Source organism: Pleurodeles waltl, chromosome 5 (assembly GCF_031143425.1).
Source record: "Pleurodeles waltl isolate 20211129_DDA chromosome 5, aPleWal1.hap1.20221129, whole genome shotgun sequence".
In the NCBI taxonomy this organism is placed as follows: Eukaryota; Metazoa; Chordata; class Amphibia; order Caudata; family Salamandridae; genus Pleurodeles; species Pleurodeles waltl.
In genome coordinates, this window is record NC_090444.1 from 976040663 (window position 1) to 976067314 (window position 26652).

Here is a 26652-nt window from a genome sequence, read left to right on the forward strand (position 1 = left end):
CTGTAGGAAATGGTCACAAAAGATTGATAGGGGTTCGAGAACCGAGCCTATCCCTGACACTATCGGCCGGCCTGGAGGAGGAAGTACTCCTTTATGAATTTTTGGTAGGCAGTAGAAATATGGGATTATAGGATCTTTTGTGTCTAGGAATTCTGCTTCTTTGGGCGAAATCCAAGAGTTATTCCTAGCTTCTTCCAGCAGACATCTAATCTGCATTTGTAACCTCCTGGTCGGATCACCAGTAATCTTAGTGTAGTAAGTGGTGTCACTGAGGAGACGGCAACACTCAGATCTGTAATCAGTTGTATTCATGACAACAATGGCGCCCCCTTTGTCAGCTTGTTTTATCACAATGTCTGCATCAGATGATAAAAGTTGTAAAGCTTGTTTTTCTCTTTTGGGGATATTAACAAAGGGTTGCTTGGGACGTAAGTGTGAAATGTCCGCTAAGACAGCCTTCTCAAAAGTCAGTATTTCACTGGGCATCATAGCTGATGGTGGTACAAAAGTAGAAGGTTTTTTGAGGCCCGAATCTGGTGTTAATGATTCAGCCGGTTTATCTTTAAAAAAAACATGTAGACGGATTTTCCGAAACAACTGTGCTAATTCTGCATGTAACCGAAAAAAATCTTCGTTCGGAGTTGGTACAAAGCCAAGGCCTCTGTTGAGGACATTAGATTCATCCGGTGTAAGTTGTCTGTTGGATAAATTGACAACTAAGTTCTCGGTACCGGATTTTTTGTTTGGCTCCTGGTCACCATTTGTGGTTCTTCCAGAGACCACTGTACTCGTCTGCCCCTTCCTCTTCTTCTGCCTCTTCCTCTGCCCCGGCCGCGGCCTAAAAAAGGTACAAATGGTAACATAGGGCGAGGCTGGAAAAAGGGGTAGGGATGTTGCCATGGCATCGGATGGCTAACAGGGTAATTCGGGTAATTGTAAAAGGATTGTGGAGTATTTTCATCAGTACTCCAACCATCAGATGATGAGCCACTGCTGAATTTACGAGGTTTGTTATAAGGGGAGGTTGACCCATCAGAAGAACGAGATTGGGTATCCATTTCATAGTCCTCCTTAATATAGGGGTAGACTTTTTCCCGGCTAAATCTCACAATATCTTTCTGAAGTTTGGTGATCTTTTGCTGAGTTAGAAACTCTTTAGTTGTATTCAACTCAGCAGTTATTTTGGCAAGACGACTCTTAAATGTAGTCAAAGAGATGGTAGTCTTCAGGGTGTTTTCGATCATGTTGATTTGTACTGTAATAGAGTCAGCGATACGTTTGGAAGTGTTAATGATAAGGACCAGCCAGTCCCTAGTACACTTCCATGCGATCTGCGCCCAGTCTTTCCTGAACGCAAGATCTTGCAAGAAAATCCTGGGTATATTAGAGACTAGTAGGCCATTTGGTGCTATATTTGCACGTAAATATTCAGTCATGATGGTCCCATGCATGACTGTTTTTATCAATTCTCGTTTCAAGGAGGAGAGTTTGTTCCAATCCTCCTTGAGACTACCAGAGGGGGCGGATCCATCGTTGTCAAGAATAGAAGGTGTCTGTAAAATGGCCGACACCATATCGTCATCATAGCTCAAACCCTGGAAGTCTTCCATAGTAGGGATCTCTACAGGGTTGGGTGACGTAATTAAAGAAGATTCTTGATTAGACTCTTAATAAGAAGCTTCTATGAGGTCCCACAGCAAAACTGCTGTACATCAACGGAAATCACAAAGGAGGGACCGGGAGATTCATGGTCCAGTGTACTGTCTCCCAATGACGTCTAACAAATACAACAAAGTACACTGTTCCAAAAATTCAACATTAGAAAGAGGAGGACCTTAATCCATAGAAGTTAGAGCCCTCAAGCATCACAATGGATGTCTGGTATCATCATCGGGACAGACTCCTCGCTAGGCCGGTGCTGCAATGCCTAACGGGCTCCCCGTGGGGGGCTCTTAGCCGTATTGCCGGTGGAATTAAGTATAGGTACTTATGCAATAATGGAGAGAGAATAATAAAATTGGTTATCCATCTAGTTTATTATAATCATAAATTTTAATCAGTTATGCAAAGATGGAGACCAAGGTTAAAAACAAAGGGAGAGACCAAGGTGAGAAATAATGCTCACGTGCTCTCAATCTTTAAGACAAGAGGAACTAACTATTGTTGTCCTACTTGTTAGAAGGTCTACATGTTTCGCGTCTGTTGGCCCGACAGGGTCCACTGACGCTTCCTCAGGACCAAAAGTAACTAAAACTTCTCCAACAAAAATTAATATACCCTACACGGGAAAAGGATAATAGAACAGTCACTTACTTTAGTGCGTCTGTTTAAGTCAAAAAAGGTCGCCCTACAAATAGAATCAATCATAAAGAATATAAACATAAATAAAGATAATACATCAAACTTGGTGAATAAAGTGATATAGTGCACCACTCGTGTCAAGACAAATAAAAGAATTGAGCTTACCATCCCTAATTTTAGGAGAGAGCTCCTTAGGATCGCTAGTCAGAACCTGGAACTGACGTTCTAAACAGTGGTAGTCATAAATAGCAGAAATAATCAATTAGACATTAGTTGAGAAAACATGTCGATGACGGATTCACATGTAAGTATTAAATAAGTCCATCAACAGAGTGGATTCAACAACAAAAAGGCATTCATAATACAACTGTCGTAGGATGTTACATTGTATGTTCTAAGGACCATTGAATAAGTGGGAAGTATCCCTTAATTCAAAAACACGTTTAAAACGGCGAAATGTTTTCAGTGTTTACACTAGCAACACTGATTAGTCCTTCCTCACTTTCCTTTACCCTTCCCAGACGCGCATAGCCTCGCGCTGCTAGATAAGAGCTGCCCGGACGGGACATGCCGTTTTCCAGGACGCAGTCAGAAGGGTAGGACTAATACCTAATAACGACGCACACACGTGAGTAGGTCCTGTCGCGAGCATTTTCCGCTCGTTTTTCCGCTCGTCTCTTTGTAACATAACTTGTTACTTCCACCTTACATTACGAGCGGCTACGACGCCACTTAACGGTAAAAGCCGTTCACAGGAATATATCCCCTAGTGATTGCTTACGAATCAGACTAATAACAGTTCACTTACGATCCGATTTTACGCTATACCATTGCTAAGACTCTTAGATGCAGCCATTTTGGCTGAATAGGGCAGCGTTTAGATAACATTGCTGTTACATGATTTGTCCGAAAAGATAAGCGAACGCACACTGGCAATTTCCATTACTTGGCAAATTGAGCTAGACGTTTGGGGTTATCAATTCCTTACCACTACTAATCAATTGAATGATTTTTTCGGCCATTTCGCCGTTTTAAACGTGTTTTTGAATTAAGGGATACTTCCCACTTATTCAATGGTCCTTTGAACATACAATGTAACATCCTACGACAGTTGTATTATGAATGCCTTTTTGTTGTTGAATCCACTCTGTTGATGGACTTATTTAATACTTACATGTGAATCCGTCATCGACATGTTTTCTCAACTAATGTCTAATTGATTATTTCTGCTATTTATGACTACCACTGTTTAGAACGTCAGTTCCAGGTTCTGACTAGCGATCCTAAGGAGCTCTCTCCTAAAATTAGGGATGGTAAGCTCAATTCTTTTATTTGTCTTGACACGAGTGGTGCACTATATCACTTTATTCACCAAGTTTGATGTATTATCTTTATTTATGTTTATATTCTTTATGATTGATTCTATTTGTAGGGCGACCTTTTTTGACTTAAACAGACGCACTAAAGTAAGTGACTGTTCTATTATCCTTTTCCCGTGTAGGGTATATTAATTTTTGTTGGAGAAGTTTTTGTTACTTTTGGTCCTGAGGAAGCGTCAGTGGACCCTGTCGGGCCAACAGACGCGAAACATGTAGACCTTCTAACAAGTAGGACAACAATAGTTAGTTCCTCTTGTCTTAAAGATTGAGAGCACGTGAGCATTATTTCTCACCTTGGTCTCTCCCTTTGTTTTTAACCTTGGTCTCCATCTTTGCATAACTGATTAAAATTTATGATTATAATAAACTAGATGGATAACCAATTTTATTATTCTCTCTCCATTATTGCATAAGTACCTATACTTAATTCCACCGGCAATACGGCTAAGAGCCCCCCACGGGGAGCCCGTTAGGCATTTCAGCACCGGCCTAGCGAGGAGTCTGTCCCGATGATGATACCAGACATCCATTGTGATGCTTGAGGGCTCTGACTTCTATGGATTAAGGTCCTCCTCTTTCTAATGTTGAATTTTTGGAACAGTGTACTTTGTTGTATTTGTTAGACGTCATTGGGAGACAGTACACTGGACCATGAATCTCCCGGTCCCTCCTTAGCTGAAAACCCCTGCAGAGGAAGACCAGAAGACAACAACTGCCTTGGCTCCAGAAACTCACCGGCCTGTCTCCTGCCTTCCAAAGAACTCTGCTCCAGCGACGCCTTCCAAAGGGACCAGCGACCTCTGAATCCTCTGAGGACTGCCCTGCTTCGACGACGACAAGAAACTCCCGAGGACAGCGGACCTGCTCCAAAAAGACTGCAACTTTATCCAAAGGAGCAGCTTTAAAGAACCCTGCAATCTCCCCGCAAGAAGCGTGAGACTTGCAACACTGCACCCGGCGACCCCGACTCGGCTGGTGGAGAACCAACACCTCAGGGAGGACCCCCGGACTACTCTACGACTGTGAGTACCAAAACCTGTCCCCCCTGAGCCCCCACAGCGCCGCCTGCAGAGGGAATCCCGAGGCTTCCCCTGACCGCGACTCTCTGAAACCTAAGTCCCGACGCCTGGAAAAGACCCTGCACCCGCAGCCCCCAGGACCTGAAGGACCGGACTTTCACTGCAGAAGTGACCCCCAGGAGTCCCTCTCCCTTGCCCAAGTGGAGGTTTCCCCGAGGAAGCCCCCCCTTTCCTGCCTGCAGCGCTGAAGAGATCCCTTGATCTCTCATTGACTTCCATTGCGAACCCGACGCTTGTTCTAACACTGCACCCGGCCGCCCCCGCGCCGCTGAGGGTGAAATTTCTGTGTGGGCTTGTGTCCCCCCCGGTGCCCTACAAAACCCCCCTAGTCTGCCCTCCGAAGACGCGGGTACTTACCTGCTGGCAGACTGGAACCGGGGCACCCCCTTCTCTCCATTGAAGCCTATGCGTTTTGGGCACCACTTTGAACTCTGCACCTGACCGACCCTGAGCTGCTGGTGTGGTAACTTTGGGGTTGCTCTGAACCCCCAACGGTGGGCTACCTTGGACCAAGAACTGAACCCTGTAAGTGTCGTACTTACCTGGTAAAACTAACAAAAACTTACCTCCCCCAGGAACTGTGAAAATTGCAGTGTGTCCACTTTTAAAATAGCTATTTGTGAATAACTTGAAAAGTATACATGCAATTGAAATGATTCAAAGTTCCTAATGTACTTACCTGCAATACCTTTCAAACAAGATATTACATGTCAAATTTGAACCTGTGGTTCTTAAAATAAACTAAGAAAAGATATTTTTCTATACAAAACCTATTGGCTGAATTTGTCTCTGAGTGTGTGTACCTCATTTATTGTCTATGTGTATGTACAACAAATGCTTAACACTACTCCTTGGATAAGCCTACTGCTCGACCACACTACCACAAAATAGAGCATTAGTATTATCTCTTTTTACCACTATTTTACCTCTAAGGGGAACCCTTGGACTCTGTGCATGCTATTCCTTACTTTGAAATAGCACATACAGAGCCAACTTCCTACAGTCACCTTACAAGACGTAATCCCACTGCTCAAACAGCAAGACTACATGACAACATTAGATCTAAAAGATGCGTATTTCCATATACCAATACATCCTTCACACAGGAAATACCTAAGGTTCGTATTCCAAGGAATACATTACCAATTCAAAGTGTTGCCATTCGGAATAACAACTGCGCCAAGAGTTTTTACAAGATGCCTGGCAGTAGTAGCTGCACATATCAGAAGGCAGCAAATACATGTGTTCCCGTACTTAGACGACTGGTTAATCAAAACCAACACGCTAAGACAATGTTCACAGCACACAAACTACGTCATACAGACCCTTCACAGGCTAGGTTTCTCCATCAACTACGCAAAGTCACACCTTTTGCCGTGTCAAACACAGCAATACTTAGGAGCGACAATCAACACAGCAAAAGGGATTGCCACTCCAAGTCCACAAAGGGTTCAAACATTTCACAAGGTAATACAGGCCATGTATCCAACACAAAAGATACAAGTCAAAATGGTAATGAAACTCCTAGGCATGATGTCTTCATGCATAGCCATTGTCCCAAACGCAAGATTGCACATGCGGCCCTTACAACAGTGCCTAGCATCACAATGGTCACAAGCACAGAGTCAACTTCTAGATCTGGTGTTGATAGACCGCCAAACATACATCTCGCTTCTATGGTGGAACAGTACAAATTTAAACCGAGGGCGGCCTTTCCAAGACCCAGTGCCACAATACGTCATAACGACGGATGCTTCCATGACAGGGTGGGGCGCACACCTCAATCAACACAGCATCCAAGGACAATGGGACATACATCAGAGGCAGTTTCACATAAATCACTTAGAACTGTTAGCAGTATTTCTAGCGCTGAAAGCATTTCAACCCATAATAACCCAAAAATACATTCTTGTCAAAACAGAAAACATGACAACAATGTATTATCTAAACAAACAAGGAGGGACACACTCGACACAGTTGTGCCTCCTAACACAAAAAATATGGCATTGGGCGATTCACAACCACATTCGCCTAATAGCACAATTTATTCCAGGGATTCAGAACCAGTTGGCAGACAATCTCTCTCGAGATCACCAACAAACCCACGAATGGGAAATTCACCCCCAAATACTAAACAATTACTTTCAAATTTGGGGAACACCTCAAATAGATCTATTTGCAACAAAAGAAAACTCAAAATGCCAAAACTTCGCATCCAGGTACCCACAAGATCAATCCCAAGGCAATGCTCTATGGATGAACTGGTCAGGGATATTTGCCTACGCTTTTCCACCTCTCCCTCTCCTTCCATATCTAGTAAACAGGTTGAGTCAAAACAAACTCAAACTCATACTAATAGCACCAACATGGGCAAGGCAACCTTGGTACAGAACACTACTAGACCTTTCAGTAGTACCTCATGTCAAACTACCCAACAGACCAGATCTGTTAACACAACACAAACAACAGATCAGACATCCAAATCCAGCATCGTTGAATCTAGCAATTTGGCTCCTGAAATCCTAGAATTCAGGCACTTAGACCTCACACAGGAATGTATGGAGGTCATAACACAAGCTAGAAAACCTACCACTAGACACTGCTATGCAAATAAGTGGAAAAGATTTGTTTATTACTGCCATAATAATCAAATTCAACCTTTACACGCATCTGCAAAAGAAATCGTAGGATACTTACTACATTTGCAAAAATCGAACCTAGCTTTCTCTTCCATTAAAATACATCTTACGGCAATTTCTGCTTACCTACAAATTACGCACTCAATTTCATTGTTTAGGATACCAGTCATAAAGGCGTTTATGGAAGGCCTAAAGAGAATTATTCCACCAAGAACACCACCAGTTCCTTCATGGAACCTCAACATTGTCCTAAAACGACTCATGGGACCACCTTTTGAGCCCATGCACTCTTGTGAAATGCAATACTTAACGTGGAAAGTTGCATTTTTAATTGCCATCGCATCTCTAAGAAGAGTGAGTGAGATTCAAGCATTTACCATTCAAGAACCATTTATTCAAATACACAAAAATAGAGTTGTTCTACGGACCAATCCTAAATTTTTACCAAAAGTAATTTCACCGTTCCACCTAAATCAAACGGTAGAATTACCAGTGTTCTTCCCACAACCAGATTCTGTAGCCGAAAGAGCACTACATACATTAGACATCAAAAGAGCACTAATGTACTACATTGACAGAACAAAACTAATTCGAAAGACAAAACAATTATTTGTCGCCTTTCAAAAACCTCATACAGGAAATCCAATTTCAAAACAAGGCATTGCTAGATGGATAGTTAGGTGCATTCAAACCTGCTATCTTAAAGCTAAAAGAGAACTGCCTATTACACCAAAGGCACACTCAACCAGAAAGAAAGGTGCTACCATGGCCTTTCTAGGAAATATTCCAATGAACGAAATATGTAAGGCAGCAACAGATGTGCTAACTGCACAACAAGCAACAGCAGGTCAAGCTGTATTAAGAACAATATTTCAAACTACTTCAACTCCTACAGGCTGAACCACCGCTTTTGGGGAGATAACTGCTTACTAGTCTATGCACAGCATGTGTATCTGCAGCTACACATGCCATCGAACGGAAAATGTCACTTACCCAGTGTACATCTGTTCGTGGCATTAGTCGCTGCAGATTCACATGCGCCCACCCGCCTCCCCGGGAGCCTGTAGCCGTTTAGAAGTAGATCTTAAACATTTGTGCATTTGTAAATATATTACTTAAAACTTTATTATGTACATACGCATTCACTCCATTGCATGGGCACTATTACTAGCATACACAACTCCTACCTCACCCTCTGCGGGCAAAACAATCTAAGATGGAGTCGACGCCCATGCGCAATGGAGTCGAAATGGGAGGGGTCCCTCGGTCTCGTGACTCGAAAAAACTTCTTCGAAGAAAAACAACTTGTAACACTCCGAGCCCAACACCAGATGGCGGACTGTGCACAGCATGTGAATCTGCAGCGACTAATGCCACGAACAGATGTACACTGGGTAAGTGACATTTTCCATATATAAGTTCGATGGCATGTGTAGCTGCAGATACACATGCTATGCATATTCTGCCATCTAGTGTTGTGCTCGGAGTGTTAGAAGTTGTTTTTCTTCGAAGAAGTGTTTTCGAGTCACGTGATCGAGTGACTCCTCCTCTTCTGCTCCATTGCGCATGAGCATTGACTCCATGTTACATTGTTTTCTTTGCGCCATCGGGTTCGGATGTGTTTCTTTTCGCTCTGATAGTTCGAGTCGGAAAAGTTCTAAAAAAAAAAAAAATATATATATATATATATATATACATATATATACACACATATACACACAATGCTTGAAATGGAAAAATAGAAGTGCAGACACTCTCTATCAGAGTACCTGCTTGTTTCTGATAAGTGCCGGTACTCTCCAATTGAAAGTATTACCTGTATTTTGAGGTACTCTCCTTCTCAAAATGTAATAATTCTTCTCCAATGCTCACGTAATCATTTATTTGCAAGCTTTCTTGACAGCTATGATCTTCAGGCAGGCTTTTCTGAGCAAGCAGCACAACTTGAGGGTAATAATTCTTAGCTTCATATGCAGTTTACACTATTTGTGGGAGCCCGTATTCCTCTCAGTTTGGTATAGATTTATGTTTACTTCTACAGCCATGCAGTTAGGGAAACACAGGATAAAACTCCAGGGTGCACATGTGCATGCATGCACACACATACACATAAGGGTATGCACACACACTTACAACATAGTTCAACCCAACTTAAAAAGATCACGCTCTTTTATTAAAACATTCAGTGGCTGAAGAATAACAACTACAGATGGAAAATAGCACACTGCCGCACATTTAATAGAAGCGCTATAGGATATGAACTGCTAACAACTATAGCGTCTCCCACTCACTTACTTCGGTGTAGGGTAAGCGATCTAGCCTGTTGTAATCTCTCTGTGGGCTTTTAACCATGCCCACACTTGCTAGTCATTCTTTGTGGTGCTTATCTTAAATGCTTCATTTTTATTAGTGCATTTTGTGAAATGTCCCTCCTTTTGTGTGCTGAGTTCCCTCCCCAAGCAATTTAACTAAGTGAACATTTCTGTTGGCCATCACACTACATCACTTTTCCTCTTGTTACAGCGTGTGATGACCCTCCTCTGGTTTCAGTTTGCCTTTCATCTCAGCCGCAAACCTTTCTAGACATTCACGCAGGGAGCCAAGAATTCTTGTGCTCATGGTGGCCGTGGCACTTTGAATCGGCTCGTTTCTGTCAACTGTTTTACTTTTGATTTTCATTTCATGTGGTAAGACAAGTCCAGTTAGGGACAAACGTGAGACCCATTGCATTGCAAATGCTTGTTTGTTTTTCTCTTCCTCTGTCTTTCCCATGTGTGTCTTTTACTCACAGTAAATGCTCGAGGCAGAAAAATAAGCATCAGCCCTCAAAAATAGGAAACAACAAGTAAAATGTTTCTTAAATAAAAAAAAAGATGCCGGTGCCCAAAGCCCTCTTTTTAAACACGAGGCTGCTGCAATTAAAAGGGCAAACACGGAATATTAAGGCAGCATAACCCGGAAGCCATCTCGGGCCTCTTCAATCCATTTAAAGCCGCTCCCTAGCCCTTCAGCTCACTCTTGCAGCTTTCTGCTTTCTTCCTGTGTGACACTTTTTTGTTTTTCTCTTCCTCCGTCTTTCCCATATGTGTCTTTTACTCGCAGTAAATGCTTGAGTAAGAAAAATAAGCATCAGCCCTCAAAAATAAGTACTGGTTCTCTGCACCGGAAACAACAAGTAAAACGTTACTCTTTAAATCAGTGCCATCTTCTTTATGGGAATGCATTTGAAAGTGCAAACATCAGGATGGTGGCCAGCTGTCCCTGAGGATCATGAATTGCGACGCGTCTTCTTAGTATTCATTAGGCAGCTCTTCTGCCGTGCAAATTTGTGCTTTTGCACTTTAACCTAATAGTATGTGGGTTAGTTTACAAAATCAGATACTGGTTGCAAAAAGTTGATGTATAATTTGTGCACACGAAAAAACATAATGTATTATTGGCTTACGTGCCCTTAATCTTATGTATTGGCTCTTGCTCTTAGTGCAGTGCTAACACAAACGTGTGATAAAATCCCTTTCAGCACCGGAAACAACAAGCTGTGATGTCATTCGCCATGATGTCACTTGTATACTGCCCCACTTGCTTAGCCCCCCCACTTCTTTTATTTTTTTTTCACTTCCGCTATCCCAATCTGGAAAAGTCACCATAAGGAGATGGTGATGATGACATTCTAACAATGTCACTCATGCTTTATTTCCCTGGTTGTGTTTTACCCCTTCTGCTTGTAACAACTTGTGCACAGTTGTTAAGATGGCACAGCAATTATTTTCTTTCTTAAAGACTCTGGCACCCTCAATGCTTGGACCGTATGATTTAAAGACTATAAATAAAGGGCAATAAACATAAGGGGCTTACAGTTTGGGATGGAAAGATGCTTTTGGCTATTACATTTTTAGATATTTTCTTAGAGAAGTTTGCACTTCTATAACTACAGACTAAGCAAACTACGCCTTAATTTTGTCTGTTTGTTGAGCCCCCGCTGTGACTTCAGTTTGTAAGATGCACTATACTCAGGGCAACTAAAATTATGCAATTGTGTAGCCGCTGCATTTTTGTATAATTATAGATTTGCCACATAACAAAAAATCTGCAACCAAAATACATTGTTTATAGCTCAACTGTTCAAATGTTACTAAAACGCACTGCCACATGAAGAGGCGCAGTGGAAGGCCGTTCTTGTCACCTTTCTGTTGCTTGCTGTGACTGCAAGTGCTAGTGCCTGCGTCTTGCTTGGGAGACTCTGTTGTGTACAGTAAAGGGCTTGGAGTCTGCCTGTCACTTACTATTTGTTGGCTTGCGTGGCACTCTTCTCTACAGTCTTGTAATTCGTCACTGGAAGCCAAGCATCATTTCCATTCCTCTGTGTGGAGCAGGTACCGAGCACTGATTGATTCAACTTAATCTGTGCCCCTCCGCTGCTCCTGACATGAATGAGATGCTATTTTCTTCTTTTTAACTTCTAATGCCCTGCCTTTTTTGCTTTCGTGGTAAAACAAAGCTATGGAGAGGCAAATGCCAATGATCTTGGTAGTAATGCGCTGCGCTTGCGTGAATGGTCAATTTCTTGGTGCACATATCCTTGGCTGCAGCGCACAGAGACCTTATACTGCCGCACCCAGTGGAAAAAAATTAGAGGGAACATTGGTCCTGTCCCCATTATGTTTTGCATGTCTATTTTTATTTTTATTCAGTAAGGTAGAGCCAGGCAGTTTATATACAGACGTCCTTCAAACACAGCACAGTGGCATTTTCTGGAAGCTCTGGTATCCATCACACTTCAGGAATATAATGCACAGTGACAAGCCTGCGTGTCTGTCTCTCTGGCTACCTGGTTTGCATACTCACACATTAGCTGTTGTATAATCCGTTTCTCACCCACTTTGTAAACAATAGTGTTCTCTTTTACAAACTTTCAGGGCAGAGGAAGGGAAACTAGGCCAGAGAAAGAGGATGCCATTTTGGCATGCACTCCCACCCCCCTTTTTATCTGTTCCTTCCATGTACAAACAGCTGTGGGAAATGTCTGGCACTGGTAGACGGTGGGGGGAAGCAAAATAAAGTAAAAGGGATGCGCATGCTTTGGAATGAATGATTATACATATGGTATTGTCGGCAATTTAAAGGTGAAATAACATGATCTGTTGACATTCCTGCCTTTCTAGTCGACACCACTGTGCATGCTGGGACATGTAGGCCCTCTCATATGGAAAGCAAAACTACAGGTTCTGCAATGAAACTACTTTACTGGGGAGACTGACCTAGCTGAAAGAGTAACACATGTCCACGGGCCTCCTGGCAGGGCAGTACATGGTTTCTGGTGGTTAGAACAGTTCTCAGACTTTACACTTCTGCTGAGCCAGCCACAGAGCCCAAACAGCATAGCAAAGTTAATTAAGTGAAGCGCTGACTGTGTGTTCATTTGTGTTCCACACTTTGAGGGTGCTTGTGCCCTGCGCTTTTACAGTGTTATAAAAGAGCATCCCATCCGAGAAAGGGGATTTCAACCTCTTCATCCTGACAAGGGTACTGACATGGTGTATCTTGTATACTGCTTGTCTGGCACAAAACAAAGAATATCCAGGAATACAGTACCACTACCTCCTATTACGAGTCCGCCTCTTCGCACATCCTTTTTCATCATTCTACTCCTAGCCTTCCCCCAACGTTTCTGTTAGTCAGCCAGCAACTCAGATGGTGGTCCGGTGAAAGTGGTATTCTATTCTAATTAGCATGGCAGATTTAAATTAGAATGCTAAATTGCAATATTTTCACTTTTTTGCTGCAAATATATTCAGGGCCACTGGAATTATGTGGCAGAGAGGACCAAATTATGTTGCTGGGTTGACCAATTTATGTGGTAAGAAAAGTATTGTTATGCATTTACAGCGCCAATAGCTCTAACTCAAGAAAATGCGAGACCTATTGCATTGCAAATGCTTGTTTCTTCCTTTGTTTCCGATGCATTCTCTGTTTGCATTAACTTACTGTCCTTAGCATTGTAAGTATAATTTGTGTCTAAATCCTCATACGTTGGCTACAAATCCTGTTGCTGTATACAGCAGTCTGCTGCACTTTAGGGCTTGGTCTTTGCTTTATAAATATTCTGAAGAAAAAAACCTCACCGTGGGACGAAAGAAAAAAAGCCACTGGAGAAAGAAATGTACAAGGTGCCTCAGAAATGATGACATTTGGAACAGAATAGCGCAGTGTGACTATGCTATATATTTTCAATTCTATTTTTGTTTATTTTGCTTGAATCTTTTTATTTATTTTTCCCAATACAGAGAGATATATTTACAGAGCATATTCAACCATCATAGTGAGAGGATTCGGTAGTACAAAATACTTAGCATATTACACACATCAGTATATTAGATGATAATGAAATTTGGGTTAGCGCCCAGAAATTATGCATTATTGACATCACAGTGAAGTCTGCTAGGACTGTACAATAGTCTCCAATTCCATCCTGTGGGGCTTCTTCAGCTCTGGAGGTAATCACATCCTACATCCTTGCCCAACAAGTGGACGCCATGCATCATACATGGAGTCAAGTAAGATTCAACGTATTTCATTTATACAAATATGTAACAACAAAACATGAACTTAGTCTGGAATCGGATTCCCCACCGCCCCTCCCCCCGCCTGCCGCCCGCACCCTTGCGTTGGCTTCCATCCAACAGTTCACAACGCAGCAACACCACTCTCCAGGTCTCTGCTTGCTTTGGAACACTAGGCGTCCCTCCCCACCCAGTTCTGTCCTCCGATGGGGATTGCACTAGGTTACCACAGTCAGCCAACCTGTCTTTCTGCCATCAGCCCTCCCTCTTGAGCCCTCAACTCCAACAGCATTGCATCCCAGCTAGAGGCTAGGGGAACCTTACGCAGAACCAAGCTGTCCTTCCTCCGCAGTGCCACTCCCTCTGCTTCCGCCCACACCATGAGTGATCGTTGCCATGCTACTACCCGGGGAGGTTCTGCAGACTTCCATCTTTTGGTAATGAGGCGTTTAGCCTTTAGGAGGCCCAGATCCAAGAACCTCATGGATGTCCTGTGTTTCTTGGCTCTAGGGAAAAGGCCCAGTATACATGCTACCCACGTGGTCAGCTGCTGGTGTGCTCTATAGATCGAGAGCTGCTCTGACACCCCTTCCCAGTAAGGACCTAATGAGGGACAAGACCATAGCATATGTAACAAATCTGCTGCCTCTAAGGTGCAGCAGGGACATGCCGCGTCCACCCGGTGAAAATACAGATTGATTTTTGCCGGCGTGACAAATGCCCTGTGGAATAAGTAGAATTGAATCAATTGAAACCGTGCATTTCACGGGATGTAAATGTTGCCACTCGAGGTCCCTTCCCATTCCTTGTCTGTGCATGGTCTGAACATGTCACTCTCCCAAGCAGCTCGCAACGCAGCACAAGTGTGCATTGTGTGAATTTGCAGTGCCTCCGAAAGCCAACGTATCAAATGCTTACCCTGACTCATGACGTTCATGTATTGTACCAGGCGATGTGCCAGCAGTTCAACAGGAATGTCTCCCCAGCACTGGCACAGTGACACCACTAGTGAGTTATACAACAAGAACAGCCCCAGTGGTAGAACCGTTTCCTCCTCCAGTGTAGCAGATGGGGTTAACCCACCCTCAGCCTATAAATCTTCCAGTGTGCATAGCCCTGCAGCGTGCCAAGGTTCCAACTCCAGCAAGGTCGTGTGCTGCACGGTGTGCCCAGGAGAGCCAAGGCAGGTACGTATGGAGTTAAGTGTCTTCGTGATGCACAAGCTCCTGCAGTAACAGCAATGTGCCACCTTTACTAGAATCGAGTCTGGTGCCCTAGGGCGTGCGTTGGGGTGGAACGTGTGCAATATCGCTGCTAACGTCCAAGATGGAGCCAGCGTTGCTGTGTCTGAAGGCTGGAGTCCAGAAAGCCACCTGGCCACCCATTGTAAGTGGGAGGCCATGTAGTATTGTTCCATGTTAGGTACCGCCAGGCCACCCTTTTCCTGTGACGAGTACATTTTATTCAGTGCTACTCTATACCGGTTTTTATTCCAAATTAACTCTCTGATCCTAGACTGTAGCTTCCTGAAGAACCTAGTCGGATCCATAGAGGCAAATTAGAGAAGTGATAAAGCAGCTGGGGTTGGAAAACCATCTTTAGGAGTGCGACACGTCCTATCACTGACAGTGGCAGCGTCTGCCAGAAATTCATTTGGACACTGATAGACGTCACTGCCTTTTTAAGGTTTCCGCGGTGTATATCTTTCATTGTGTGATAGACATTGACTCCCAGGTAACAAATAGTCCTGGTTCGCCAGGGAATTAGCACCCCTGAAAAAACGAGGCTGGGGTCTGGCCAGTCAGGGATGAAAGGAAAAAGACAGGACTTGCCCCAGTTGACCCGTAGCCCTGACAAAGTGGCAAAATGCTGCAACAGATCTGCAACCTCCACAGGGATATTCGAGATGTATTTGAAATATAGAAGGAGATCTTTCGCATAGAGGGACACAACATGGCTGCCATCTCCCAGCGGAACATCCCAGGCCTGCCCCCCATCCTCCCCACCCACAAGTGGCGCAGCAGAGCTGCCAGGAGTACTGTCACGAGGGAGAAAAGCAATGGTGAGAGGAGGCATCCCTGCGGTGTTCCCCTGCCCACCACTATTGGCTCTGAGATGGCTGCCCCCGTCTTAACCCTCAACTGTTAGCAGTTTCACTAGTCTTAGAAAGCCTGGGCCAAAACCTAGCCAGCGCAGTACCGCAAATAAGAAGGGCCATTCCAAGGAGCCAAAGGCTTTCTCCAAATCTAACACCAGGCACCTTGCTCCGGGACATGTCTGCACAGAATATGTATTTTCAACTCTGTTATAAAGGTCATTCAGATGCCTTCAGCCATAGGTCATGTCATAGCCAGAAAAAAAGGTTGATAGGGTCCACCCAAAATGGTCTTCTTTTTTAATGTAAGTGCCTATCTCCAGGTGAGCGTAGGGCTCTGCTTATGAGCAATTTGCTAAACAGTCATGCAGGGAACCTAGTAAGGGACGTATGGTGTGAAACTACCCTATCGAAAATATACCTCCTATGCCAGAAATGATTGTCAGGAGAATGGGATAGTGCGACTGGGCAACTGCTTTTATCCATTGGTCAGTAGTAGTCATTGTGGGTGAATCATGAAGATGTTTTCCAAGGGAAATGAAAATGTTCATGAAGTTTTAGCTTGAGTGTGGTTGATCGATTTAGATCTCTTCACCTGAGACAATGGGCACGGGGGAGAGAAATAAAGCTGGGTGCTTCCAGGCTACCCACCAGATTGTGAGGATTTTGCATACAAAGGGTGAGATGAAGTGGTTCCTAATTTGCCTATGCAATCTTCTTGAACAGTTCATCAAGAACTACAGCAGTTTGTGGAGGTATCCAACTGAAAATAACTGGAGATATGGAATAAGTTGGCTTTTACTTTACTCTGCATAAAATTGGCAGCATATCCACTCATGGAATCACTTAACTCTGGAGATTCTTTTGCCTGGATGACTCATTCCTCCACATCTAATGGAAATGACTGAGGACTAATTATTGCTTGAAGTGTGTGATTGGAATGATTAAGCAGTCCCTAGCATTTGCGTTAGTGTTTACCATATGAACAGTGAAGATGCACAAGTACATTTTGTATTAAACAGAAATGACTTCCAAGATTTTCATTTACTTATGGACAATTGTTTGTGAGAGGACCTATAAACAAACCATGTGTGGAATTCCAGAGTAGGCATACTTGTGTATTGTTTAAGTGCTTAACCTGTTTTTGTTGATAATTTGGTATGTATGGACAGATGGAATAGAATGTAGTTATTCCTTTTAGCAAACATTTTAAGCCATTGTATTAAATATTGTTGAACAACACTTGATTGTTTAAATTGTTACTTATGAAAGTACATAATCATGTTTATAAAACTGTAATAGCAGTATTGCAATGTCGACTGTATTCCCTATATTAAATCACTGTTCCTGTTTCTATAGGCAGTCAAAGTGTCTGTTAAGACAGGAATACCCTTAGATGTTCTTCCACAAAGGGGTCTGACAGCAAAACAAGTTGAACGTATGCAGTTGATCAATGACAGTGACTTACCCCGGGCATCAACACAACCACGTGACAAAGCTGAAACCAAGGAGGAACGTAAAGTCCGGAAACAAGCCATAAAAAATGAACGAAAGGTGAGCTTTTATATTTTAGCTCTGTGAAAACTCAGTATATATTTTTTTTACTTTCTTTTTTTGAATATTTATTTTGAGTATAAACAATAACTTCCCACCCCACCACCGCAAATACCATTATAATGTACTTTTCTTCAGCCACCTTAATTATATGTAATAAGCAAGCACTAGCTGCACATCCCAAGAATTTAATTCAGTAGATCCTTGGATTGAGTTTCAAACTTTGTACATCTCTCCCTGTGCACCCGGTGTAGTCAACTGAGGCAGTTGCTTCAGTGGGGTGTTAGCTAGGTCATGCGTTGTCCTCCGTATTTGTTCCCAGAACCTGACTACAATTCATGGTAAAATGTGTTATCCTGTCCACACTGTCTAAATCTTCTGATGACGCAACGTACCCAAAGGATCTAGCCTGAATGTTTAGTAGTACACCCGGTGTATAATTTTAATTTAATTGATCTAAAACCTCTCGGGTAGGCCAACATCTCCCGCAGTGAGTTTAATACATTTCTCCCTCATCTTTCTCTCCCACCAAATCTTAAGCTTTCTAGAGCGTATGACATTGTTGCCTAGAGATTTATGTAATTGACAGAAGTCTTTTTGAGTCACGAGATTGAGGGATTCCTCCCCTTTCGGCTCCATTGCGCATGGGCGTCGACTCCATCTTAGATTGTTTTCTTTCCGCCATTGGGTTCGGACGTGTTCCTTTTCGCTCCGCGTTTCGGTTCGGAAAGTTAGTGAAAATCTCGGAAAATTCGACTGTATTGTTTACGTTCGGTATCGGGTTGGTTACAACAGATTGAGACCGAATTTTGAAGAGCTCCGGCGGCCCTTCGGGGTTTTCGATTTCCGCGGCGGGGCCTGGTCGGCCCGAGCACGTGCGTCTTCAAGGCTAATGGAACGGACCCCATTCCGCTTCTTCCCCGAATGTCACAACAAGGATCCTTATACAGATCAGCATCTGGTCTGTAATTTGTGTTTGTCTCCAGAACACAAGGAGAATACTTGTGAGGCCTGTCGAGCGTTTCGGTCCAGAAAGACCTTAAGGGACCGAAGAGCAAGAAGACTACAGATGGCGTCTGGGCCAACAGGACAAAAACACATGGAGGAAGAAGAGGAAGCCTTCTCCATCGAGGATTCGGACTCAGAAGAGGTCGATCCTGAACAGACGCCGAAAACCGTGAGTAAGACGTCGAAACACAAAACTCACGCAAAGACCACAAAGGCCCAGGGGACACCACCGCCGGCAGGCCATGGCTTAACCCGAAAAATAGGTGACCGAGCATCGGCACCGAAAAAGGGCATGCATGTGTCGAAGTCATCCGACTCCGGTCGAGATACCGGCACAGAGCAGACTCGACACCGGGTCAGAGCAATCTCGGTACCGAGAGAGCGGGACCGAAGCAAGTCGGCACCGAGAGATCACTACGCCGAAGAGCAAAAAAGTGTCGTTGGAACCGAAAAAGGCAGCCGAAAAGGTTTCAGTACCGAAACATCCGGCCTCGGAACCGAAAACAAGTTCCTACACAGAGGAACAAGGCCTGTCCTCACAAATGCAAACACATAAATTTGGACAGGAGCTAGAGACAATGGAGCCAGATTACACACAAAGAAGGCTCCACATTCAAAAGGAGACAGGGAAGATCAGTACTCTCCCTCCAAAAAGAATGAAACGGAAACTTGGATTCCAAGAAAAAGACAAGCAGCCACAGGCAAAAGTGGCAAGACAAGTAACCCCACCACCATCTCCACAACGCTCACCACAACCATCACCGGTAGCCACTCCACCAATGATGCAGTCCCCAACTCATACAGGGATGAGTCAGGATGATCCAGACGCGTGGGATCTTTATGATGCACCAGTGTCAGATAACAGTCCCGACTGTTATCCAGCTAGACCGTCACCACCTGAGGACTCTACCGCATGCACACAGGTGGTGTCAAGAGCAGCGGCGTTTCATAATGTCAGCCTGCATGCAGAGCCAATTGAAGACGACTTTTTATTTAACACACTGTCGTCCACACATAGCCAGTACCAGAGCCTCCCCATGCTACCTGGAATGCTAAAACACTCCAAACAAGTGTTTGAAGAGCCTGTCAAAGGAAGGGCCATAACTCCAAGGGTGGAGAAAAAATATAAACCGCCACCAACAGACCCTGTGTACATCACACAACAGTTAACACCAGACTCAGTGGTAGTAGGTGCAGCACGCAAGAGGGCGAACTCACACACCTCTGGAGATGCACCACCTCCAGACAAAGAGAGTCGTAAGTTCGACGCGGCTGGGAAAAGAGTGGCGGCACAAGCAGCCAACCAATGGCGCATTGCCAATTCACAGGCATTGTTGGCAAGATATGACAGGGCTCATTGGGACGAAATGCAACATTTTATAGAACATTTGCCCAAGGAGTTCCAAAAACGAGCGCAACAAGTGGTGGAGGAAGGACAGAGTATCTCGAACAATCAGATACGGTCAGCAATGGATGCAGCAGGCACAGCTGCTAGGATTGTCAATACAGCAGTAACAATACGGAGACATGCATGGCTGCGTACATCTGGATTCAAGCCGGAAATACAACAAGCCGTGCTGAATATGCCATTTAACGGACAGCAGTTGTTTGGGCCGGAGGTGGACACTGCTATCGAAAAACTGAAAAAAGACACTGATACGGCCAAAGCCATGGGCGCACTCTACTCCCCACAGAGCAGAGGCACATTTCGAAAATCACAGTTTCGAGGGGGGGGGGGGGGGGGGAGGGGGTTCGAGGACAAAGCACTGAACCCACAACCTCACAAACAAGGCCCACTTATCAGAGCCAATACCAGCGGGGAACTTTTCGGGGACAATATAGAGGGGGACAGTTCCCAAAGAGTAGAGGGAAGTTCCAAAGTCCCAAAACTCCACAAAATAAACAGTGACTTACATGTCACAAATCCCCAACACATAACACCAGTGGGGGGGAGACTAACCAAGTTCTACAAAAACTGGGAGGAAATAACAACAGACACGTGGGTCCTAGCCATTATCCAGCATGGTTATTGCATAGAATTTCTAGAATTCCCTCCAAATGTCCCACCGAAAACACACAACATGTCAAAACAACACATAGATCTTCTACAACTAGAAGTTCAAGCATTGTTGCAAAAAGATGCAATAGAGTTGGTACCAATTCATCAAAGAGGAAGAGGAGTTTTCTCACTGTATTTTTCATACCCCAAAAAGACAAAACTCTAAGACCTATATTAGATCTCAGAACATTAAATATCTACATCAAATCAGATCACTTTCACATGGTGACACTGCAGGACGTAATCCCATTGCTCAAACAACAAGACTACATGACAACACTAGACCTAAAGGATGCGTACTTCCATATACCGATACATCCTTCACACAGAAAGTACTTAAGGTTTGTATTCCAAGGGGTACCTTACCAATTCAAAGTGTTGCCATTTGGGATAACAACTGCGCCAAGAGTTTTTACAAAATGCCTGGCAGTAGTGGCTGCTCATATCAGAAGACAGCAAATACATGTGTTCCCGTACCTAGACGATTGGCTAATAAAAACCAACACGCAGGAACGATGCTCACAACACACAAAGTATGTCATAGAAACCCTTCACAAACTAGGTTTCTCACTCAACTACAACAAGTCACACCTTCAGCCGTGTCAAATACAACAATACTTAGGAGCGACAATCAACACAACAAAAGGGATTGCCACTCCAAGTCCACAAAGGGTACAGGCATTTCACAATGTAATAAAGGCCATGCACCCAAAACAAAAGATACAAGTCAAAATAGTGATGAAACTACTAGGCATGATGTCCTCATGCATAGCCATTGTCCCAAACGCAAGATTGCACATGCGGCCCTTACAACAGTGCCTAGCATCACAATGGTCACAGGCACAGGGTCAACTTCAAGATCTAGTGTTGATAGACCACCAAACATACACCTCGCTTCAATGGTGGAACACTATAAATTTAAACAAAGGGCGGCCTTTCCAAGACCCAGTGCCTCAATACGTAATAACAACGGATGCCTCCATGATAGGGTGGGGAGCACACCTCAACCAACTCAGCATCCAAGGACAATGGGACACTCAACAGAGACAGTTTCACATAAATCACTTAGAATTACTGGCAGTATTTCTAGCGTTGAAAGCTTTTCAACCTATAATAATCCACAAACACATTCTAGTCAAAACAGACAACATGACAACGATGTATTATCTGAACAAACCGGGAGGTACACACTCAACACAGTTGTGTCTCCTAGCACAAAAAATTTGGCATTGGGCGATTCACAACCACATTCGCCTAATAGCGCAGTTCATTCCAGGAATTCAGAACCAGTTAGCAGACAATCTCTCTCGGGATCACCAACAGATCCACGAATGGGAGATTCAACCCCAAATACTAAACACTTACTTCCAAAGATGGGGAACACCACAAATAGATCTATTTGCAACAAAAGAAAACGCAAAATGCCAAACCTTCGCATCCAGGTACCCACAGGATCAGTCTCAGGGCAATGCGTTATGGATGAGTTGGTCAGGGATATTTGCATACGCTTTTCCCCCTCTCCCACTCCTTCCATATCTAGTAAACAAATTAAGTCAAAACAAACTCAAACTCATACTAATAGCACCAACTTGGGCAAGACAACCTTGGTACACAACACTACTAGACTTTTCAGTAGTGCCTCATGTCAAACTACCGAACAGACCAGATCTGTTAACTCAACACAAACAACAGATCAGACACCCAAATCCAGCATCGCTGAATCTAGCAATTTGGCTCCTGAAGTCTTAGAATTCGGACCTCTAGACCTTACACAGGAATGTATGGAGGTCATAAAACAAGCTAGAAAACCAACTACAAGACATTGCTATGCAAATAAGTGGAAAAGATTTGTTTATTACTGCCATAATACACAAATTCAACCCTTACACGCATCGGCTAAAGAAATCGTCAGCTACCTACTGCACTTACAAAAGTCAAAGCTAGCTTTCTCATCCATTAAAATACATCTCACAGCAATTTCAGCTTATCTGCAAATTACGCATTCAACTTCACTATTTAGGATACCAGTCATAAAGGCTTTTATGGAGGGACTGAAAAGAATTATCCCACCAAGAACACCACCAGTTCCTTCGTGGAACCTCAACATTGTCTTAACAAGGCTCATGGGTCCACCGTTTGAACCCATGCACTCATGTGAGATACAATATTTAACGTGGAAAGTAGCATTTCTAATTGCCATCACATCTCTAAGAAGAGTAAGTGAAATACAGGCATTTACCATACAAGAAACCTTTATTCAGATACACAAGAATAAAGTAGTCTTACGAACAAATCCAAAGTTCCTACCAAAGGTCATATCACCGTTCCACTTAAATCAAACAGTAGAACTACCAGTGTTCTTTCCTGAACCAGATTCTGTAGCTGAAAGAGCACTACATACATTAGACATCAAGAGAGCATTAATGTACTACATTGACAGAACAAAACATATTCGAAAAACAAAACAACTATTTGTTGCTTTCCAAAAACCTCATACAGGAAATCCAATATCCAAACAAGGCATTGCCAGATGGATAGTTAAATGCATTCAAACCTGTTATCTCAAAGCAAAAAGAGAACTGCCTATCACACCAAAGGCACACTCAACTAGGAAGAAAGGTGCTACCATGGCCTTTCTAGGAAATATTCCAATGAATGAAATATGTAAGGCTGCCACATGGTCTACGCCTCATACGTTCACAAAGCATTACTGTGTGGATGTGTTAACAACACAACAAGCCACAGTAAGACAAGCAGTGCTACGAACTTTATTTCAAACAACTCCAACTCCTACAGGCTGAGCCACCACTTTTGGGGCGATAACTGCTTACTAGTCTATGTAAAGCATGTGAATCTGCAGCTACACATGCCATCGAACGGAAAATGTCACTTACCCAGTGTACATCTGTTCGTGGCATGATACGCTGCAGATTCACATGCGCCCACCCGCCTCCCCGGGAGCCTGTAGCCGTTTGAAGTTGATCTTGAACATTTGTAAATTTGTAAATATATCGCTTTAAACCACATTATGTACATACATTTTTACTCCATTGCATGGGCACTATTACTATAATACACAACTCCTACCTCACCCTCTGCGGGGAAAACTATCTAAGATGGAGTCGACGCCCATGCGCAATGGAGCCGAAAGGGGAGGAGTCCCTCGATCTCGTGACTCGAAAAGACTTCTTCGAAGAAAAACCACTTGTAACACTCCGAGCCCAACACTAGATGGCGGGATGTGCAAAGCATGTGAATCTGCAGCGTATCATGCCACGAACAGATGTACACTGGGTAAGTGACATTTTCCATATATATATATATATATATATATATATATATATATATATATATATATATATATATATATATATATATATATATATGTTCGATGGCATCTGTCGCTGTAGATACGCATGTTCTGCAATAGCTCGCCATCTGGTGTTGGGCCGGAGTGTTACAAGTTGTTTTTCTTCGAAGAAGTCTTTCGAGTCACGGGACCGAGTGACTCCTCCTTTTGTCTCCATTGCGCATGGGCGTCGACTCCATCTTCGATTGTTTTTTTTCCGCCATCGGGTTCGGACGTGTTCCTGTCGCTCCGAGTTTCGGAACAGAAAAAATAGTTAATTTCGGAAGATTTTCGTCGGTATTGTTGCGTTCGGGATCGGCGTACTTACATTCAACACCGCATCGAAGATCGAAGAGCTCCGGTGCCCTTCGGGGTAGTTTTTCGATCCTCCGTCGGGGCCTGGTCGGCCCGACCGCGTGCTGAGGAACGCCGATGGAACGGACCCCTTTCCGTTTCTGCCCCAAATGCCACAATAAATACCCCTACACAGACCAACACTTGGTCTGCAACCTGTGCCTGTCACCTGAGCACAGCGAAGACACCTGCGAGGCCTGTCGTGCGTTCCGGTCCCGAAAAACACTCCGAGACCGTCGAGCCAGAAGACTTCAAATGGCGTCCGCACCGACAGCCCGACGGGAGTTCGAGGAACAGGAAGAGGAAGGTACCTTCTCGATCCAAGACTCAGACTCCGAAGGATTCGACGATACACAAACCGTGAGTAAGACGTCGAAAACCACACAAAGAAACATTTACAAGGCCCAGGGGACGCCACTGCCACCAGGCCATGGCTCAACCCATAAAATCGGTGACCGACCGTCGGCACCGAAAAAGGCCCAAACGGTGCCGAGATCGTCCGACTCCGGTCGAGACACCGGCACGCAGCCTTCTCGGGACCGAGAAAGTGCTGGAGACAAGCCTCGACACCGAGATGCCGGTGTGGACACGGCTCGACGCCGAGACAGCGGCACCGAAACAGATCGACGCCGAGAGGTTTCGGCCCCGAAAAGAAAAAAAGTCACCTCGGAGCCGAAAAAACACGCAGACAAAGTTTCCATGCCGAAACAAACTGCAAGCGACCCAGCTTCAGGCTCTTATACAGAAGAGCACTCGCTAACCTCCCAAATGCAGAAGCATAGGTTTGAGGAAGAGCTACAAGCAACTGATGCGGACCATACGCAAAAGCGTATCTTCATTCAGCAGGGGACAGGAAAAATAAGCACCCTTCCCCCCATTAGGAGAAAGAGAAGGTTGGAGTTCCAGACGGAACAAGCACCACAACCAAAAGTGGTGAAAAGAGTTACACCACCACCCTCTCCTCCGCCCGTGATTAACGTTTCACCAGCACAAACGCCATCACACTCCCCAGCTCACACCACCATGAGCCAGGGTGACCAAGACCAGGACGCATGGGACCTATACGACGCCCCAGTGTCAGATAACAGCCCAGAGGCATACCCTACAAAACCATCTCCACCAGAAGACAGCACCGCGTACTCTCAGGTGGTGGCTAGAGCAGCACAATTTCACAACGTAAGCCTCCACTCAGAACAGGTCGAGGATGATTTCTTGTTCAACACACTCTCCTCCACCCACAGCTCCTACCAAAGCCTGCCTATGCTCCCTGGTATGCTCCGGCACGCAAAAGACATATTTAAGGACCCGGTCAAAAGTAGGGCAATCACACCAAGGGTGGAAAAAAAGTATAAGCCGCCTCCTACGGACCCGGCTTTCATCACAACACAGCTGCCACCAGACTCTGTTGTTGTAGGAGCAGCTAGGAAAAGGGCCAACTCTCACACATCTGGAGATGCACCACCCCCAGATAAAGAAAGCCGCAAGTTTGATGCAGCTGGTAAACGAGTCGCAGCACAAGCTGCAAACCAGTGGCGCATCGCGAACTCCCAGGCACTACTTGCGCGCTATGACAGAGCCCACTGGGACGAGATGCAACATCTCATTGAACATCTGCCCAAAGACTTCCAAAATAGGGCAAAACAAGTGGTTGAGGAGGGACAGGCCATCTCCAACAACCAGATCCGCTCTTCCATGGACGCTGCAGATACAGCTGCACGGACAATTAATACATCTGTAACTATCAGAAGGCATGCATGGCTCCGAACGTCTGGATTTAAACCAGAGATTCAACAAGCAGTTCTCAATATGCCTTTTAATGAAAAAGAACTGTTCGGTCCAGAAGTGGACACAGCGATTGAGAAACTCAAAAAAGATACGGACACTGCCAAAGCCATGGGCGCACTCTACTCCCCGCAGAGCAGAGGGAATTACAGCTCATTCCGTAAAACGCCCTTTCGAGGGGGGTTTCGGGGTCAAAGCACACAAGCCAGCACCTCACAAGCCACACCGTCCAGTTACCAAGGACAGTATAGAGGAGGTTTTCGGGGACAATATAGAGGAGGGCAATTCCCTAGAAATAGAGGAAGATTCCAAAGCCCCAAAACCCCTACTACTAAACAGTGACTCACATGTCACTCACCCCCTCCACACAACACCAGTGGGGGGACGAATAGGTCATTATTACACAGCATGGGAGAAAATCACTACAGACACTTGGGTTCTAGCAATTATCCAACATGGTTACTGCATAGAATTTCTACAGTTCCCTCCAAAC

General features: G+C 44.3%; 1 protein-coding gene across 1 annotated transcript in view; it reads left to right on the top strand.

Moving 5' to 3' along the window:
• The window catches only part of LTV1 (LTV1 ribosome biogenesis factor), a 238136-nt gene that overhangs the window by 187468 nt on the left and 24016 nt on the right, over nt 1–26652 (top strand). The window contains exon 10 of the mRNA XM_069235129.1: nt 17413–17607. Within this exon, the coding sequence (XP_069091230.1) occupies nt 17413–17607 (195 nt within the window). The remainder of the gene's footprint in view (nt 1–17412; nt 17608–26652) is intronic.